The sequence below is a fragment of the Ochotona curzoniae genome, unplaced genomic scaffold (assembly GCF_017591425.1).
Source record: "Ochotona curzoniae isolate NIBS_2020 unplaced genomic scaffold, NIBS_Ocur_1.0 scaffold_1037, whole genome shotgun sequence".
NCBI lineage: Eukaryota > Metazoa > Chordata > Mammalia > Lagomorpha > Ochotonidae > Ochotona > Ochotona curzoniae.
In genome coordinates this window covers 18,054,707-18,073,412 of record NW_024467083.1, presented here as the reverse complement: position 1 = coordinate 18,073,412, position 18,706 = coordinate 18,054,707, and the positions used below count along the sequence as shown (strand labels likewise).

The window sequence follows — 18,706 nt, the reverse complement described above, 5'->3', positions numbered from 1 at the left end:
AGTACCAAACTGTTTGCATCCATGAGCAGTTTCCAGGCGAGTTCCTTTTGTTTGTAGGGCAGACTGTGGTCCGTTAGATATACACTGGTCACTTTCATTTGCCTATTGTTGTGGACATGTGTGCAGGTTCCCAAGATCTTGGGCCGGCCTCAACTGCTTTCCCAGGCTACAAGCAGGGAGCTAAATGGGAAGTAGGGCCACTGGTACCCATAAGGGCTCCTGGTGATTGCAAGGCAAAGACTTTAGCTGCTAGGTTATTGCACTGGGCCTTCTATCTTAACTTTTAAACCTCCCCCTTTGTTGTTACATCAGGGATCAGGCATCCTGTACCAGGTTCAGTTTGTCCCATCCAGGACAGGCTTGTTCAGGTTGTGTACTGATTTGGTCCCATGTTGCTAGAGGAGGTGATTCGCAGCCAAGAACCAGTGACAGGAGCCTTTCAGATACCTTTTTAAGCAACAAAGGTTTTGGAAGAAGGGGTTTTTAGGCTAATTTTTTCTGGAGCCCATTGTTACATTGTGCCCCATGAGCGTGAATCATCATTTCAGCATACCTGGCCAGCCTGATCTTGTTAGAAATTGTACTTCTGTAGAATTTTGACAGGCAGTAAGCATGAAACTCAAGGAGAACACAAAACAAATCAGTAAGAGTATAAAACTCAGGTTTCTATGTTAAAAACAATAAGCAGAGCTACAATCTAACAGCAGGTGTGTTGTGGTTGGGTGACTGGCAACTTGCATTCAGGACAGTAACAACATTTTGCTTTGCCACATAGCAATCTCAGTTTGGAAAAGTCTCAGTTATAAAGACAATCCAAAAAAGGAGTTAGATTTTTTTAATCATTGGTGCTTAATCTTTGGAAGTTTTAGAGCTTACCAGGAAATGGCTGCTTTATTTACTTGCTTTTCTGCTGGGAACCTTGAGGTAAGGCATTCTTTAAGTGATCTAGAAATGTCAATGTTTCCAACTAAATCCTGTTATGATAAGAGCATATTCTTTTTTTTTTTAATAACCTTAGTTTATTAGGGTACAAAGGGTCAAGGGCTACAGGGTGAAAGTGGGTAATATCATTGTTTCCACACTACTATAATCATTTTGCCCTGTATCTGGGGTTAGGGGAGTAACAAAGGGAAAAGCCCCACCCATCTCCGATCCCCAACATGAGGCGCTCTCCAAGGGTACTGCTCAAACCGTTTTGATAGTTCATCAGTTCTGGATTGCTGCCAATCTCACCGTCCCAACCGCAATGAAACCTACTCAGAGTCCACTGGCTGACAGTCTCCTGATGTTTGGGGTTCCAAGATCAGCAGTTCGGCTGGAGAGATATCCAAAGAAACTTCATCTGAGTTGATCCCAGATCTGATTCTTGAGTGAGTTTGCTAGTACAGACTCCAACACTGTTCGTCACACCAATCAGCTTATGCACATGCTGGTCGTTGCGATTGCCGGGTCCGTTCGTTCGGCTTCCAGCCCTGTCTTCCTTGTGAACCAACGGGTGTTGTAGTCCAGCTCAATTCTACCCACTTCATACTCCATCTTCATGCAAACCATTTGGAGCTGCAGCCTAGTTGGGGCGATTCCCCAAAACCCCTACCAGTTCTGCCCCCTACCCTGGTTCCCATGCTTGCCAATATGCACCGCAGGCTTGTCCAGTCTGTCCCACATCCCATTTAGCTCTCGCACACGTCAATGGACATTGAAGCCTAGTTCAATCCAACCAACCTATTATCCAGCCCATACACCCACTGGCAGGTGCCTTTCTGTCTAGCCCCCCCTGTTCCTAGCCTGGGTTTCGTGCTGTCCAGTGAGGGTGGTAACCCTGAGGGAGGTGCCCACTATTTCCCTACTAGGCCACACCCACTCCCAGAGTATGCAGTCTCCAGGTGGTTTTGGCATTTGACTTGACAGAATTAGGAAAAGAGCATGTTCTTATTGAACTCACGCAGGCCTCAAAAAAATCATCAAAAACACATGAAAGTTTTTGAAATTTGGATCGATGCAGCAATGGGTGTGAGGCAGGTGCTTTTATCTCTGGTAAACCATACAAAGCGCTGGACACCACAGAAATTACAGAAACATCTTTAAGCCTAGAAGACAAAGCATTTGAGTATAGAACGAACACCGTGATGGGGTGCAGCCAGTTGATCCCTAGTACCGGCTTGCTAGATGATTGAAAGTGCAGACAGCGATTGCATGGAAAGGGAGGTCCTGTGACCGCCCTCCCCCACCTCCTCTTGGGCCATTCAAGTTAATTAACAGCATGGAAATGGCTCTAAAGCTTCCCTGCACCAGGCCACTCCTGCCTCCTACTGTGCTGTTTTAGATTAACTACAGGGAAAACTCAGGCAGGGCTCCAGGCAGCTCCCTTCCAGTATCCTACCACTTAATTAACCGAATGTATGGAAACTTTGTTCTGTACAGCTCTCAATCTGATTGGAGAATGAGAGCTTAAAAACCCCTGACTTCAGATTGCTGTTGCAGTAACTCCTGGAGTGTAGCAGGAGCAGTTGTTATCAACACTAGTTGAAAAAGGCACTCAGAAACTCACTAGTTTATTGAGTAGTCTATGATTCACTCTGTGTCCTGTTTGATCTCCAGCGGCAGTGTTATGATTGTGTAAGTTTCTCAAGAGTTCTTGAAAATTATAGTCAATGGATACTTTGTCAGAAACCTGTTTTTACAAATACTTATTAGATTTTTTCTGTGTCTCCAAAGAACCAGACTGAAGATGACGAAAGACTTTAAAAACCATGATGATTAAAATTTGGGTAACAGTCCAGCAGTGAACAAGGAATTTTATTTTAATTTCATACAGCGTTTTAAAAAGATTAAATATTTTCTTCTTCAAGATTAAATTTTTTTTATTTGAAATGCAGATTTTACACAGAGTGATGAACAGACAGGCAGGGTGGTTTTCCATCTGCTGTGAATGGAAGGCCATTCACAATGGCCAGAGCTGAGCTGAGCCATACATAGCCTGCCACACTGCACCATGGTGCTGCCCCCATAGACAGGACCTCTTTTTTAACCACAGAAGTTTTGTAAATATTTTCAGGCTTCCAGACATTGGGGCCTGTGATGGGAGGGACATATTAAAGAGTATTTAAAAGCCCTGATGGACAGGGGGGTTGGGGAAATGCACCTTACATGGCAGGTAAAAGCCACTTCCTGGGGCCCAATGAGGTAGTTTAGTAGGTCAACCCTGTTGATGGCCTGGGGAACAAAGGAAAGGATGACTCGAGTCTTTGGGCCCCTGCACCAATGTGAGATACCCAGAAGAAGCTCCTGGCTCCTAGCTTTGGGTTGGTTCAGCTCAGGTTATTGCAGCTATTTGGGGAGTGAGCCAATGGATGAAAGATTCTCTATCTATCTATCTATCTATCTATCTATCTATCTATCTATCTATCTATCTCTGTCTCGCTCTCTATAACTATGCCTTTCAAATAGAAATAAAGTAAATCATTTTTTTAAAGCCCCAGGTTCTTTTTGTTGTTAAGATAATGATCAATGATATCAAATCAGAACCACCAGACTTTTAGAAATGCTATGTAAGCTGTGAGACTTTGATGTCATTAACATACCTGAGTGTAACTGAAGCTTATTATTTTACAAGTTAATCCTGCTTCCCATGCCATCCAACTGAGCCTACCAGTTACTCTCTCTGTGTGAGACAGAAGCAGTTTCTGAAGACTTCAGGGGCCAGGCTTCAAGTCTCAAGGTCAAAGACCTCCACTTGAAGCCCTGAGCACGAGAAAGCCCTTTAGAGGGATCAGAAGTGGGCACTGCCTCCTCTGTGCTTCCTCCTGTTCATTTCCTTCTCCCTTTCCTGTCTGTCCTTCCAGGCCTCTGTCAGGGTCTTGCCTTGGAAAGTCTGAGCCTCCACATGGGGCAGTAAAGTGCCTCTGCGAGTACTGCCCCACCCTCACCATCATGCTGGTCACAGGCTCTGCCTTCTTGGGGCTCCTGTGCTGCTCTGCCCAGCTCCCCCTTGCCTGGGGTGCAGCCACTGCTCCCCCAGCATGTCTTAGGGGGTGGTGGGTCCCAGGCCTGGTGGAAATGCCCAACAGAGAAAACTCCTTTTTTCATCACTGTTTGGCCCCCTGTCATGGACCCTGCTTCTGTTCATTTTCCCAGAGGCCTTAAAGTGCCCCTCCCAGCAGCTGCATGACTGCCCCAGCACCAGGCTGCCTTGGCAATTTCACTGCCCGGGCAGCTTTCTGAAAAGTTTCCACTTGTATCCTGTGTTGATTGTTTCCTGTTGTGTTTGCTTTTAGCTCATGAATCATTCCTAGTCCTCTTGCCCTTGAGTTACTTTGTGTAAAACTCTCTGATCCATTATCTCCCTGTGGTTTAGTCAATTGCTGGAGAATTTTTAATGGGAACTTGTGGCACCCAAAAAGCTCTGTTTGTTTAAGATTTATTTTATTTATTTGAAAGGCAGAATTACAGAGATACACTTCTTCCATCCACTGCTTCATTCCCCAGACAGACGTAACAGCTATAACTGGTCCAGGCTGAAGCTAGTCGGGAGTTTCTTATCTTTTTAAAGATTTATTTATTTACTTACTTATTACATATATGTGTATATATATATATCGCTTGTGTAGTGTGCAAAATATTTCTCCTATTTTGTTGGTTGTTTCTTCACTTTGTTAATTGTTTTCTTTGCTGTACAGAAGCTTTTTAGTTTGATGTAGTCCCATTTGCTCATTTTAACTTTGATTGCTTTTGCTTTTTGCATCTTTTCTAAGATGTTTTTCCCTGTTCCTGTATCTTGGAATGTGCTTTCTATGTTTTCCTTTAATAGTTTGATGGTTTCTGAGTGTAGATTTAGGTTCTTGAACCATTTAGAGCTGATTTTTGTATAATGTGACAGGTGTGGGTCTTGCTTCTTAATTCTGCAAGCTGCTTTCCAGTTGTCCCAACAGCATTTGTTGAAGAGACCAGGCTTTTTCCCGGGATTGTTTTCAGTTTTCTTGTCAAAAATTAGTTGACTATGCATGTGTGGACTCCCTTCTGGTGTGTCTATTCTGTTCCATTGATCTTCTCTGTTTCTGTACCAATACCAGACTGTTTTGATAACCACTGCTTTGTAGTATGTCTTGAGTCCTGGAATTGTGATTCTTCCCGCTTGATTTCTATTTTTCAGGATAGCTTTAGCTATTCGTGGTCTTTTGTGATTTCAGATAAACTTTTGTATCATCTTTTCTATTTCTGAGAAGAATGTTGTTGGAATTTTGATTGGGATTGCATTGAATCTGTATATTACTTTTGGTAATATGGTCATTTTGATGATGTTGATCCTGCCAATCCAGGAACATGGTATGTTTCTCCATTTTTCAAGGTCTTCTTCTATTTCCTTTTTTAATGTTTTATAGTTTTCATCATAGAGGTCTTCCACATACTTAGTTAGCTTAATTCCTAGGTATTTAAAAATCCTCTCCTCTGTTTTAAAGAGGACCATACTTACAATTTCTTTCTCATCCGTGGAATTATTTGTGTACACTAGTGCCATCGACTTGTGTTCATTAATTTTGTATACTGCTACCTTGCCAAAGTCTCTTATGAGTTCTGATAGTCTCTTGACTGAGTCTTTTGGCTCTCCTGTGAAGAGAATCATGTCATCTGCAAAATAGAGATAATTTCATTTCCTCTTTTCCAATTCCTGTCTGGCAAGGATTTCCAATGCTATGTTGAAGAGTAGTGCTGACAGTGGACATCCCTGTCTAGTTCCAGATTTTACTGGGAAGGTTTTCAATCTTTCCCCATTTAGTATGATGCTGACATTTGGGTTTTTGGCAAATTGCTTTGTGTTGTAAAATGTTCCTTCTGTGCCTATCTTGCTTAGGATTTTCAGCATGAACTGGTGTTGGATTTTATCAAATGCCTTCTCAGCATCTATTGAGAGGATCATATGGTTTTCATTTTTCAATTTGTTTATGTGATGTATCACATTTATTGATTTGCAAATGTTGAACCATCCCTGCATGCCTCGGATGAAACCCACCTGGTCGGGGTGAATGATCTGCCTGATGTGTGTTGGATCCTGTTGGCTAGTATTTTATTGAGGAGCTTTGCATCTATGTTCATCAAGGTTATCAGTCTGTAGTTCTCTTTTTCTGTTATTTCTCTATCTGGCTTTGGTGTTAAGGTGATATTAGCTTCACAGATAGAGTTTGAAAGGATTGCCTCTCTTTCTATTGTTTGGAAAAGCTTGTGTAGAATTGGGGTAAGTTCCTCTTGAAACGTTTGGTAGAATTCAGCAGTGAAGCCATCTGGTCCAGGACATTTCTTGGGTTGGGAAGGCTTTAATTACTGATTCAATCTCAGTGCATGCTATTGGTCTATTTAGATTGTCAATTGCTTCTTTTTTAAAAAGATGTATTTATTTTATTGGCAAGGCAGATATACAGAGAGGAGGAGAGACAGAGGAAGATCTTCCATCTGATGATTCACTCCCTAAGTGGCCACAATGGCTGGTGCTGTGCTGATCCAAAGCCAGGAGCCAGGAACTTCTTGCCTGTGTCTCCCACGCGGGTGCAGGGTTCCATCCTCAACTGCTTTCCCAGGCCACATACAGGGAGCTGGATGGGAAGTGGAGCTGCCGGGATTAGAACTGGTGCCCATATGGGATCCCGGGCGTGTTCAAGGTGAGGACCTTAACCATTATGCTATCATGCCAGGCCCCTGTTAATTGTTTCTTGATTCAGTTTGGGTAGATTGTATGTGTCTAAAAATCTACCCATCTCTTCTAAGTCTTCTGATTTGTTCACATAAAGTTACTTGTAATAGCTCCTGATGATTCTTTGTGTTTCTGAGGTATCTGTTGTTATATCTCCTTTTTCATCTCTGATGCTATTGAAGTGTATTTTCTCCCTCCTTTTTTTGATTAGTTGGGTTATTGGGGAATCTATTTTGTTGATTTTTCTCAAAGAACCAGTTCTTTGATTCATCAATCTTATGTACCGTTGTCTTGGTCTCTATTTGGTTTATTTCCTCCCTTATTTTGATGATCTCTTTTTTCCTACTAATCTTGGGATTGCTTTGCTGTTGTTTTTCTAGTTCCTTCAACTGTAAGGTTAGCTGATCTACTTGATGCCTCCCTAATTTCTTAACATAAGCATTGATTGAGATGAACTTTCTTCTTAACACTGCCTTGATCGTGTCCCATAAGTTTTTTTTTTTTTAAAGATTTATTTTATTTTTGTTGGAAAGGTGGATATACAGAGAGGAGAGACAGAGGGGAAGATCTTTCGTCTGATGATTCACTCCCCAAGTGGGCCACAACAGTCGATGCTATGCCGATCCGAAGCCAGGAGCCTCTTCTGGGTCTCCCACGCGGGTGCAGAGTCCAAAAGGTTTGGGCCATCCTCGACTGCTTTCCCAGGCCACAAGCGGGGAGCTGGATGGGAAGAGGGGCCGCCGGGATAGAACCGGGATAGAACCGGCGCCCATATGGGATCCCGGGTGTGCAAGGCGAGGACCTTAACCACTGCGCCACTGCGCCAGGCCTGTCCCATAAGTTTTGATATGTTGTGTGGATGCCTTTATTGTTTCAAGCAATGTTTAAATTTCCCCTTTGATTTCCTCTCTAATCCATTGCTCATTTAATAGTATATTATTCAGTCTTCATGTGTTTGCAAGTCCTCTTGGGTGTTTTGATGTTAATATTGATAGGTGGCAATTTGGTTCTGTCATCTTAATAATGTGTTGTTCTTTGGTTGAGTCTTCGGTTGGCCTTTTAGTGGGATGTTCTCCACATATGCCTTTGGCTTTGGTGGCTGCTATTCCTTTTCTCTTTCACTAGAACATCTTTGAGTATTAGCTGTAGGGCTGGTTTGGAGGACATGAATTCTTGGAGTTTTTCTTTATTGTGGAAGAATTTTATTTCATTTTCAAAGACAAAGGAAACCTTTGCAGGATACATTATTCTGGACTGAAAATTTTTCCCTTTTAAAGTCTGGAATATGTTACTTCATTCTCTCCTGACCTGCAGTGTTTCTTCTGAGAGGTCAGCTATGAGTTTGATTGGATTTACTCTATAGGTCACTTAATTTTTCTCAAGTGCACATTTAAGGATTTTGCCTTATGTTCAACTGAGGGTAGCTTGATTATTATCATGTGTCTTGGTGAGGGTTGCTTTTTGTCAATCCTGTTGGGAGTCCTGTGCCCCTCCTGGATGTTGTTTTCCAATTCTTTCTCTAGATTAGGGAAATTCCCCCCTTATTATTTTATTGAATACACCTTTAATCCCAGTTTCTCCTTCTGCACCTTCTGGAACTCCCATAATTCTTATGTTTGGCCTTTTAATTGTATCTTTTAATTCCTGGATACTTTTTTTAGCTTGGCCTAGCTCTGCCTCCAGCTTTTTTTTTTTTTCCTGGTGACACGAAATATCTTCCAATTCTGATATTCTTTCTTCTGCTTCATTAATTCTATTTTTTTAGACTCTTCACTGTACTTTTAAATTGCCCCACTGTTTTGTTAACTTCTGAAATGTCAACTTTCATTTGATTCATTTCCTGTGTAACGAATTCTTCAAATTCTTTGAACTCTTGTATTATGTGCTTCTCGTTGTTGGTCAGAAGTTTTATAATAAGTTTTCTGAATTCTGTGTCCCCCAGTTTTTCAATGTCTTCCTCAGGTAACTCTGAGGGTGGTGGAAGCTTTTATTCCTTTACCGGGAAGTTTTTGGTAACATTCATTGTGCCTCTGTCTCTTCTTTTAACTTTTGACACTGCAATCCTGTTTGGTGGATTTTTCTCCTTAGTGCAGATTCCTAAGATGTATTACCTACAGGTCTACAAGTCCATTTTTCTATTCAATCAGTGTCCTGGGCTAGGAAGATGCCAACTGTCCCAGATAACTAGTTTATTGGCGGCACTGATCCTCTCTAAACACACAAGATGGCACCTAGCAGAGCACTGCCAGAGAGCCAGAGCTGTTGTTTTTCTGATCCAGGGCCTACAGATCCTGCAGGATGTGAAGCTAGTGCTGTCCTCCCCATGAAACCAGCCAGGTGTGACTAGCTGGAAATGTGCCCACTCTGGTGTTTGATTCCTGTGCTGTTAGTTCCAACCCACCACCAGTCTGCCCTGCAGAGTCCACAGCTCCCTTTCCATTCATTGCTAGGCCCAAGGATTGAGGTTATCTTCTGCTGCTTTCCTAGGAGCATTAGTAGGGAACTGGATACACAATACCAGGATTATATGAAAAAAACTTAAGCTGTTTGGCCACAATGGCTGCACCCCAAATGCAGCTTTTGATTGTGGGGTCTAGAGTAGGGCTGCTTAGCCCCAACACTCAGGCACTTTGGGTCACATAGTTCTCTATTCTGGTCTGTGCTGGGCATTGTGGACAAACAGCAGCATGCCCAACTTCTGCCTTCAGGTGCTAATAGCACATCTCAGAGGCAGCCATTGAGAAAGCCTCTGGACACCCCTGAAGGTCTCCTAGGGACATAGCCTGCTGAAGAGCACTGGTATTGTCGGTGGGGACTCCCTGTTAAAGAAAAAGAAAAGAAAAGAAATTCAGAATGCAACTTTTAGAGATGCCACACTCATTTGTATTTCTTTTAGCACATGTTGTGTCACATCCATGTTGTTCCACTTGGTTCTCATCCCAAGATCCAGTGGTTCACTTTCAAATAATCGCAATGGCTGGAGCCAAGCCTGTTCAAAGTCAAGCCTTGGAGCTTATTCAGGATCTCCCACATAGCTGCTGGAGTCCAAAGACTTGGGCCATCTTCTGGTGATTTCCCAGGCACATTAGGAAGAAGCTGAATAGGCAGTGAATAGTCGGGACTCAAACTAGTGCCCATATGGCATGTTAATGCCATGAGCGGAGACTTAACTTGCTACACCACAGTATTGTTCCCTAATAAACCTTATTTAAAAAAAAAAAACAATGATTAGTTTTTATTGGAAAGGTACAGAGAGAGAGAAAGAGATCTCCAGCCCATTGGTTCACTCCCCAAATTGCCATGGTTGCATCTGGCAAATGCCAGCAAGCAGGAATTCCATCCAGCTCTCCCATGTGGTTGGCAAATCCAAGACATGGACCATCTTCTGCTGCTTTCCATGAGCATTAGCAGGGAGTTGGATTGGAAGTGGGGCACCTGGGACCCATGTGGGATGCCAATGCCTTAAGCCATGACTTTACTCACTCTGCTACAAGTTTGGCCACCAAGATGTTTAACAATCAATGCAATATTGAGTTTAAAAAAAAGCTGGAGGCATTACACTGTCTGATTCCAAAGCAACGTGCTATTGCCATGAAAATGGACATATTGATCAATGGGACAGAATAGAAAACAGAAAAATAAATCCATACATAGTCAACAGATTATTGACAAAGATGCAAAAGAATACACAAAAGAGATAAAGAAAGTTTCTGCAGTAAATGGTGCTGGGGAAGCTGGGTATCCATAAAGAGAAGAATGACAGTAGACATATCAATCAGTCACTCTAAAAAATTAACTGAAGATGTGGGGCCCAAGTTGTGCTATAGCAGGTAAATCTGCCACCTGCAATATCAGCATCCAGATGGTTGCCAGATCAAATCCTGGTCTCTCCCCTTCCAAACCAGACAACTGCTTATGGCTTGGGAAGGCCACGATGATTGCTTTCCTGTATTTACATGGGAAACCCAGAAGAAGCTATTGGCTTAGCTTCGCTGTTGGGGCCATCTGGGACATGAGCCAGCAGCTGAAGCTTGCTCTCTCTCTCTCTCTCTCTCTCTCTCTCTCTCTCTCTCACACACACACACGTGCGTGCGTGCTCTCTCTCCCACTGTTTCTCTCTCTCCTTCTCTCTGTGACCCTGTCTTTCACTTAAAAAAAAATCTTTTTAAAAAGGCATATCCATTTCCAACAGGGATATGAAAATGGTCAATTTTATAGATTACTGGGAAATGCAAAGCAAAGCCTCCAGGAGATATCCAATTGGTTTGTCTGTAACCAAGGGGGAAAATGCTGGTGTAGAAATGGGGAAATGGCACCCTTCCATACTGTTGCTGGGTATGTAAACCACTATAGCCATATGGGAAGCAGTATGGCATTTCCTCAATAATGAAAAATAGACCTGCGGTAGGATCCACCGATCCCACCACTGACTGTTCCATCAAAAGAAACAAACTGAGTATGTTAAAGAGAAACCTTGTCTTCTGTATTTACTCACCTTAGTCAAGGTAAGGAACTGACCCTAGTTGCTGTACAAAGTCTTAATGAATGGTGGCAAACAGAACTGACTGAGAAGGCCTGGCATGTGGAGTGTATAGGGAGCAGTGGTTTCTGTGGGTGAACATACCAAAGGGTCCACTATGAGGCAGGACTCAGGTGGCCCGAGCTGGGAGGACCGGCCCCATTTAAGTGCATCGCAGCATTTGCAGCAGAGACTCTGCACTATGCCAGTCCCAGCAATGCCATCCAGCAGCTTCCCAATCACCAGAGATAAGCAGACCATCTGGCTTTTGTGACTTTATAAAGGTAGAAGAAAGCTTTTGGGAACCTGTTTATTCAGGTGAATCAAAGCCGTCACAGATATCCCACTGCATGGTCCTTGTAAGGTCTTAGCTAACTGCCACAATATATTTTCTGTAGTGCCACTGCCGTGCCCTTCACCTTGCAAAGTCATTTGATTTTTAGGGTCCATTCATTTTTAGGGTCTGTTTCATATAGAATGTTCACTTACAATACCCTCTAAACAGAACAACATGAATCAGAGATCAAATGATTGCATTTTCCTAGTTTTCAAATTGGCTGTGGCTTTCAAGAACAAAGTCAGCAGGTGGGACAGCCTTCTCTTTGGGGCTGGTAGCACAGGTCAATGTCTCTTCAAAGGAATTCCAGTCACCTTGCTGTTGCAAAGACCCCACATGGGTCAGGAACCCAGGTCAGGGTGAGAGTCCCTGGCACAGCAGAGCTCAGGGTCTCCCCTGACCCTAGCCTCCTGGCACTGTGGGGTGTCTCCAAGCTCTTCCAGGGACACACACTGTTTTCACTCTGCAGAAGGACAGGGCTTGTGTGCCTGCTAAAACACATTCTTTGCAACCAGTATTCACACTACAAGGTGGCCACTGCCCTCAAGGTCACTCTCAAAGTCACTGGGGACAGCCTCCTAGCTGACTATCCAGATCTTCATCTTTACTCAGATCTAGCTCAAGGATTTCGATGCATCCTTGGTCCAAAACACCAATGTCCAAAGCCCCTCAAGATTTTAGTCTCCTGAGACCCCTTAAGAAAAACAGGGAACACCTGTTGATCTCTTCCTGAGGGGTTGTCTTGGGGGGATCATTCTTTTACTGAAGTTGTTCCTGCAGACTCCTGGCCTGATGCAGCAGGAATGAGCTTCCCAGAAACCGGGAAACGCAGTGTCAGTGCTGCCTGTGTAGCTCGTGTGTCAAGAGCACCGCCAACTCCCGGGAGACACCAAAGGGTGGCCCTGGACTGGAGCCTGGGGGCTGTGCTGTGCACAAGGCCAACCCGGGCCCTGCTTTCAGCGCAAGTTCAGCTAATCCCTGACGCTGGGGATCTTCGGGTTTCTTCCCGCCCTGGGGCCTTAGCTCTGCACTGGTTGTCGCGGGTTGGTGGGTCTGGGAGGCGGAGCGGGGAGGGGCAGGCGGACTAACTGCTGGTAGCCAGGCACCGCCCCTCCCTGCCAGGAGTCTCACAAAGAACAGCCCGTGGCGCTGAGGCCTGAGCAGTAACCCTGCCACACCAGCTGCACCATGGCCATCACCACGCTGGGTTACTGGGACATCCGCGGGGTGAGCATGCCGGGCAGCAGCACAGGGCGGGTGACAGACGATGAGCATCACGGGCTTTCCAAGCCAGCGGGTGTAGCACCTGGTATATGCTGCTGCCTGTCCAACCTTATCCAGAGCTCCCTGTGCAGGCCTTCTGTGTGTCTGATGCAGGGTGGGGGAATAAGAGGGAGGATGGACTGAGAGAAAGCAGATGAAAAGGACATGAACTGGAGCGGGGGACGGGGGGCGGGGGGTCGTGAATCACCTGGCTATGAGGGCAGCAGGCAGGGTCACTCAGTCTCTGATCTCCACTTTGGAAAATGCCCCCAGCTGGCTCATGCCATCCGCCTGCTCCTGGAATACACGGACACCAGCTATGAGGAAAAGAGATACACCATGGGGGATGGTATGCACCTGCCTGTGCTAACCTGTGCCCAGTGCATGCAGTACCCTGGCAACTCCTGCCTGGCCACCTGCTGATCACCTGTGCAGAACTTGACCCCCATGGAATAGAGCCTGCCTCTTTCCTGTCCCATAAGAGAACGCCGTGGCCTCCGGAGACAGGGCGCTGGGCTTGGCCACAATGGGTGGGCTCTTCCTTAAACCTCTTCTCACTTGGGTGAACCTTTGGCATGCAGGCCTTAGAGCCCTTAGAGTCACTCCTCCTCCTTTCCCCCAGACATTGAATGTGACATGAAGGCTGCGATCCCACATGTGCTGCCTCGGGGTCTTGCCTCTGACTCCTTGGGAGGGTCCCAGGGAAAGAGGCTGCACATTGGGGAGGTTGTGTTTCTCTTGGTCTTCTCCACAGCTCCTGACTATGACCAAAGTGAGTGGCTGAGTGAGAAATTCAAGCTGGACCTGGACTTCCCCAACGTATGTGCAGGGGATGAGATGGCTGGGGTGCGATGGGGAAGTGCAGGGTGTCTCTGCCTCCACATCCTTCCCATGGCTAGAGGGTTCAGACCAGGACCTGTGCTCAACCGCTGTCACCTGTTGTTCTCTGCAGTCTTTTCCTGAGGTTCTATGTCACAGCTCATTCATTCCGGTATAGAGAGTGTCTCCAGGACCTGCCATGAGCCAGGCACAGAGGGTGCCAGGGTTCCTGTCTGCCGACTCAGGGCAGGGGGTGCTAGGTACCAGCTGACTTCCCTCCTCCCTCCCCAGCTGCCATACTTGATTGATGGGACTCACAAGATCACCCAGAGCAATGCCATCCTGCGCTACCTTGCCCGCAAACACAACCTGTGTGAGTGGGGCTGGCTGAGGGTGTTGGGCTGTGGCTGTGCCCTGGGCCTGGCTGTGTGGGATGCTGAGGGTGTCTGCTGTGTGTGCTTCAGGTGGGGAGACGGAAGAGGAGAAGATTCGCGTGGACATTTTGGAGAACCAGCTGATGGACACCCGCATGCTGCTGGCTACGCTCTGCTACAGCCCTGACTTTGTGAGTACCCTCACTGTGCCAGGCCAGACGAAATCCGGGTCAGGTTCACAGACTCGGGCTTTCCAATCTGCATGGTCCTGTTTGCTCATTCAATTTCCTGATACACTGATCTCACAAAAGGTTTCCTCACCTGCCAGGAGTGACCCATCAACCTCACACCTGTACCAAATAAAAGTTGTGGGTGTGTGCACACCAATCTTGGTATAGAAGTAGACTCCCAGGGGTAGAACTTCAGTACTGGTTGATAATCTTGTGTAACTATCCTCTAAGCTCTGACCTGGCCCTATCTCCCATTGGTTCCTACCAGCTACCTGCTTCTAGAACAGACAGACTCAGTCAATGAGAAGCAGAAGGATAAGATGGGAGTTGTAAGTGGCTTCCTTGTCTTTGGACAGCAGCCTGATGTCTCAGCCCCCACAGGGGGAAGAGCTTGTCCCTACCAGGGAGTTCTCTGCATTGCTGTGTCTGACCTTCAGCCAGAGCTTGTTTGGATATCAGCGCTGACAAATTCAGGGATGCTGCTGTGTCCCTTGGGACTTTAGTGTCTGTGACTGATGGGTGTGATAGGCACACATAGGGTAATGAATGCTGATGCTGTGTGTCAAAGCCAGTGCAAGGTCCAGGGAAAGTGGCTGTCACCCCCTCCCCCACGGCCTTCTGTGTCTGGTACCACCCTGAACAGGCTGCCCCTGCCAAGAGCAGGTAGCTGAGAGTTCCTGGGTGTTCTTTGCCTCAGGAGAAGCTGAAGCTGGAGTATCTGCAGGGCCTCCCTGAGAAGCTGAAGCTGCTGGCTCAGTTCCTGGGGAAGCGGCCCTGGTTTGCAGGGGACAAGGTGAGAGGAAGCAGGGGAAGGGACAAAGCAGCTGGGATTCGTCCTGAGTCACACACAGAGCTTCCACACTGCTTGTTCCTGACTTCCCTTGCAGATCACCTTTGTGGATTTTGTTGCTTATGACGTCATTGAAAGGAACCAGGTGTTTGAGCCCCGGTGTCTGGATGCATTCCCCACCCTGAAGGAGTTCCTAGCCCGCTTTGAGGTAATGCCCCTATCCTCCATCCTTCTTCTCTGTCCTTTTCCTCTGTCCCTTCCCGTGATGCTGCCCTAGTGTCAGAGCCAGAGAATACAGAGAAGGGAAGAATACAGAATACAGAGGAGTAGCATTTGTTTAGCCCTGGCTTTGCTATAGGACATGTTGCAGTATTTATCTTAAAGCTACTTAAAGTTGTGAAAGGAGATGGATCCTTGTTATTTGGCTAAGGAAGAAACTGTGGCTATATAAAATAAGTCATTAGAGGTGTCTGAAGCTGTGCTAAGCTCCCTGTGAACCTTTGGGGGTTGTGGTCAGTGGGCAATGGTTTTCCCAGTTTTGTGCCAAAACGTAAATCTTTAGGCATTTTGCTTTCTGTTGTAAGATATATTTTATTTCTTTGGAAAGGCAGATTTACAGAGAAAATGGAAGTGAGAAAGAAAGATCTTCCATCCTCTGGTTTACTCCCCAGTTGCAGTGGTCAAGCTAAGAGCTGCCTCCTGGTCTCCCATATTGGTAGAGCATTTTGTGGCTTGGCCCAATCTCCTGTGCTTTTCAAGGCCAGAAACAAGGAGCTGGATGGGAAGTAGAGCAGCCAGGGTACAAACTGGTGCACATATGGGATCCAGCTTATACAATGTAATGATTTACCCACTGAGCCATCATGCCTGGCCCATACGTCAGGCTCTTGTCCAGCCTGGGGTTCCTAGCCCAGGGTACCAATGGAGAGGCAGGGCCTTCAGCGGTGAATCTGTGGCTGGCCTGGGAAGGCTGAGACAGCAGGGATCTAGTTCAGTGTCACATACATACACTGTTCTTGTCTCCAGCAAGCTGTGCACCCCTCAGATCCCTGAGAGGAAGCACCGAGCTCCCAGGGCTGGCACTGGTACCTGGTTTGCCAGGTATGTGGGTGCCCCTGCTGGAGGACCTTGGCAGGAGGGTCTGACGTCTGTTGTTTTACACCATCATATCTCCTTCCAGAGTTCCATGAGTTCTGTTGGTGACATCAGGCAGGTCCTTATCTTCCTTCCTGTGTAGTGAGTGTCTCTGTGGGAGGCACAGCACCAGGCAGAGCGAGGACCCAACAGCACCTGGCACAGGGGGATGTACAGAGAAACCCGGCCAGACCAGAGTGTAATTAGGGAGGTAGCTGACAGCTGGTAGAGGGAGAATGGGTGTTACCACTGGGTATCTGGGTGCATGGCCTGATCTCCCCAAATTGCTACTCAGCTGTCATCCTGGTTGTTTGATAGCAGCAAAGCCTACCTCTTCAGAGATTCAGTAATGATTGTTCATTTTTATGTTTTTCTTTTATTTAAAAAGGCAGAAACCCAAAGAACGGGGTTCAGAGACAGAGCAGGTGATCTTCCATCTGCTTCTTCTCTCCCTAAGTGAAGGGCTTCTGTCGCAACAGGAAGGGCTAGTCAGGTCAAAGCCAGGAGCCTGGGACTCAAGCCAGGTCTCCCATGTGACTGGCTCAGACCCAAGAACTGAAGGCATCTTCTGCTGCCTCCCAAAGGGGATAACAGCAGGGTTAGAAACCAAAAATGCGGCGGGGGCTCAGATCCTTTACACCCTGATGTGGGATGCTGGCATCCAGAATCTTAAGTGCTGGAAATCTGGGAGCCCAGGAGGGCTCCTGTTGGGGTCCCACTGTGCCTGGGCTGCCTAGGGCTGTGGGTGGGTACCCCAGTGGGGTGCAGGCCCTGAGCTCTGTCCTTGTTCCCACTCACAGGGCCTGGAGAAGATCTCTGCCTACATGAAGTCCAGCCGCTTCCTCCCAAGACCTGTGTTCACCAAGATGGCCATGTGGGGCAACAAGTAGGGCCATGAGAGGCCAGGAGACAGGAGGAGCCGTGTCAGCCTGCTACCTAGGACCTGGGATGAGGGGGCAGCTGGTCCCCCTGTGTCCCTGGCACTGCCTTCTTCCTCTCACTCCCTTCTTATCCTCAAAGCCTTTTGCTTCTCTTTCCTCTAACTCCTTCCTGTCCCCAAAATACCCTCTAGCCTCTTCCCCCTCCCCATGCCAGGGAGTTCCCTCTCTTGTCTTTCCTGTGTTCTGTCTGTCAGTAGCTGTGTCTACTCTGAGGAGCCCGACTGGATCCCTGGCCTGGAGGTCCATCCCTAGACTCCTGGAGTCTGAAGGACCAGCACTGCTTGGGGGTATAAGCCCTGTTCCCCCATGTAGTTGTTGTTACAACCCTGTCTGCTCCCCAGTAAAGTCTGCAACGTGTTTCATCAGTGTCCTGTCTTATTGTCTCAGACTCCTTGCACCCACTAGGTCTGTTACTTCTTTCAGGCAACTGGCTGGCCCGTGACCTTGGCAGTGACTGGGTTCATAGGGAATGAAGTAGGACTTTTGGTGTCTGAGACTTGCTCCCGTGTGTGATCCCCTCAGAGCAGGTGGCCTTGTGAGGCACCCTAGAGAACAGAGGTGAACACTTTGTGGTTGGGGCCTCTCATTCACTCCCTGACATGATGGTGTGCTTCCTGTGGGTGGTACCCAGGAAGTAGGCATCCCAAGCAGGGAGCCAGCATCCTGTTGCTTCCACACTGTGCGGGTCAATCCAACTGCGAGGTCTCCAGGCCCTTCTCTCTGCTCTTTGCTCAGAGGCTTTCAGGGTCTTGCCCAGGCATGCCCACAGCAATTCTTGGATTGTAAGATGAATCTTGAGTCCCAGCTTTTCTGGTAATGCCTCTACCACAGCGTCCACTCCATTAATGCTCTGGCTACGTATGCGATCAGGGTGAAGGTCAGGATGAAGCCCTGTGAGAACTGATGAATTTCCCTGCTCACCTATCTGATGAGAGACCGAATCTGCTGTGGCTGGGATCCCTTGGTAGATGGCTTGATTCCTTAGTAAAGGTATTTTCTCTGTTTTTCTGAAGACCATAAATCAAAATGTTATGGGAATCCCCGTGTAAAACTGTTTTCATGCTCATTCTATATATGCATATACATATATATGAAGCCATTTAAGCAAGATTTTAAAAACAGCTGTCAGAGTGTTAAAATATAAGGGACAATAAGGTGGGAGTTGTGGCACAGTGAATTAAGCTGCTGCTTGGCTGTCTCTCCTACCCCACACTGGAGTGCTGATTCCAGTCCCTGGTACTTCAATTCCAATCCACTCCTGGCTAATGCCCTGAGATGCAGTGGGTGATAGCTCAGCCACTTGAGATTCTGCCACCCATGGAAGGCTCACATGGAATTCCTGCCCAGCTTCAGGTGTTGAGGCTATTTGGTGAGTCAATGGAAGATCTCTCTCTCTCTCTCTCTCTGCTTTTCAAATGAATTTTAAAAAAGGGGGGGGGGTTCTTAGTCAAAGAATTGAAAGGAATGACACTATCCAGGTGAGAGGTCGCTCTATAGGATTTGAGTCTATTTCAGTCCTATTTGGGTTACTCTGCATAGTGTCCCTTTAACATGTGGGGACTGTCTACATCTTGTGGTCAGTGGATAGTATAGGTACCTCAATGGATCTGGAAATTT

General features: G+C 46.6%; 1 protein-coding gene across 6 annotated transcripts in view; it reads left to right on the top strand.

Moving 5' to 3' along the window:
- LOC121168472 (glutathione S-transferase Mu 2) overlaps positions 1-17,443 on the top strand; it is a 25,433-nt gene extending 7,990 nt beyond the window's left edge. For 2 of the 6 annotated variants that reach the window (XM_040998629.1, XM_040998624.1), the window contains 7 exons: positions 13,075-13,150; positions 13,556-13,620; positions 13,912-13,993; positions 14,085-14,185; positions 14,922-15,017; positions 15,112-15,222; positions 16,949-17,443. In XM_040998629.1, the coding sequence (XP_040854563.1) occupies positions 13,075-13,150; positions 13,556-13,620; positions 13,912-13,993; positions 14,085-14,185; positions 14,922-15,017; positions 15,112-15,222; positions 16,949-17,038 (621 nt within the window). In that variant the 3' untranslated portion in view covers positions 17,039-17,443. Of the gene's footprint in view, positions 1-12,668; positions 12,766-13,074; positions 13,151-13,555; positions 13,621-13,911; positions 13,994-14,084; positions 14,186-14,891; positions 15,018-15,111; positions 15,223-16,948 lie in introns of those variants that run through there. The other 4 variants (XM_040998628.1, XM_040998627.1, XM_040998632.1 and 1 more) reach the window with 4 other exon arrangements.
- Positions 17,444-18,706: the final 1,263 nt, after the last annotated feature.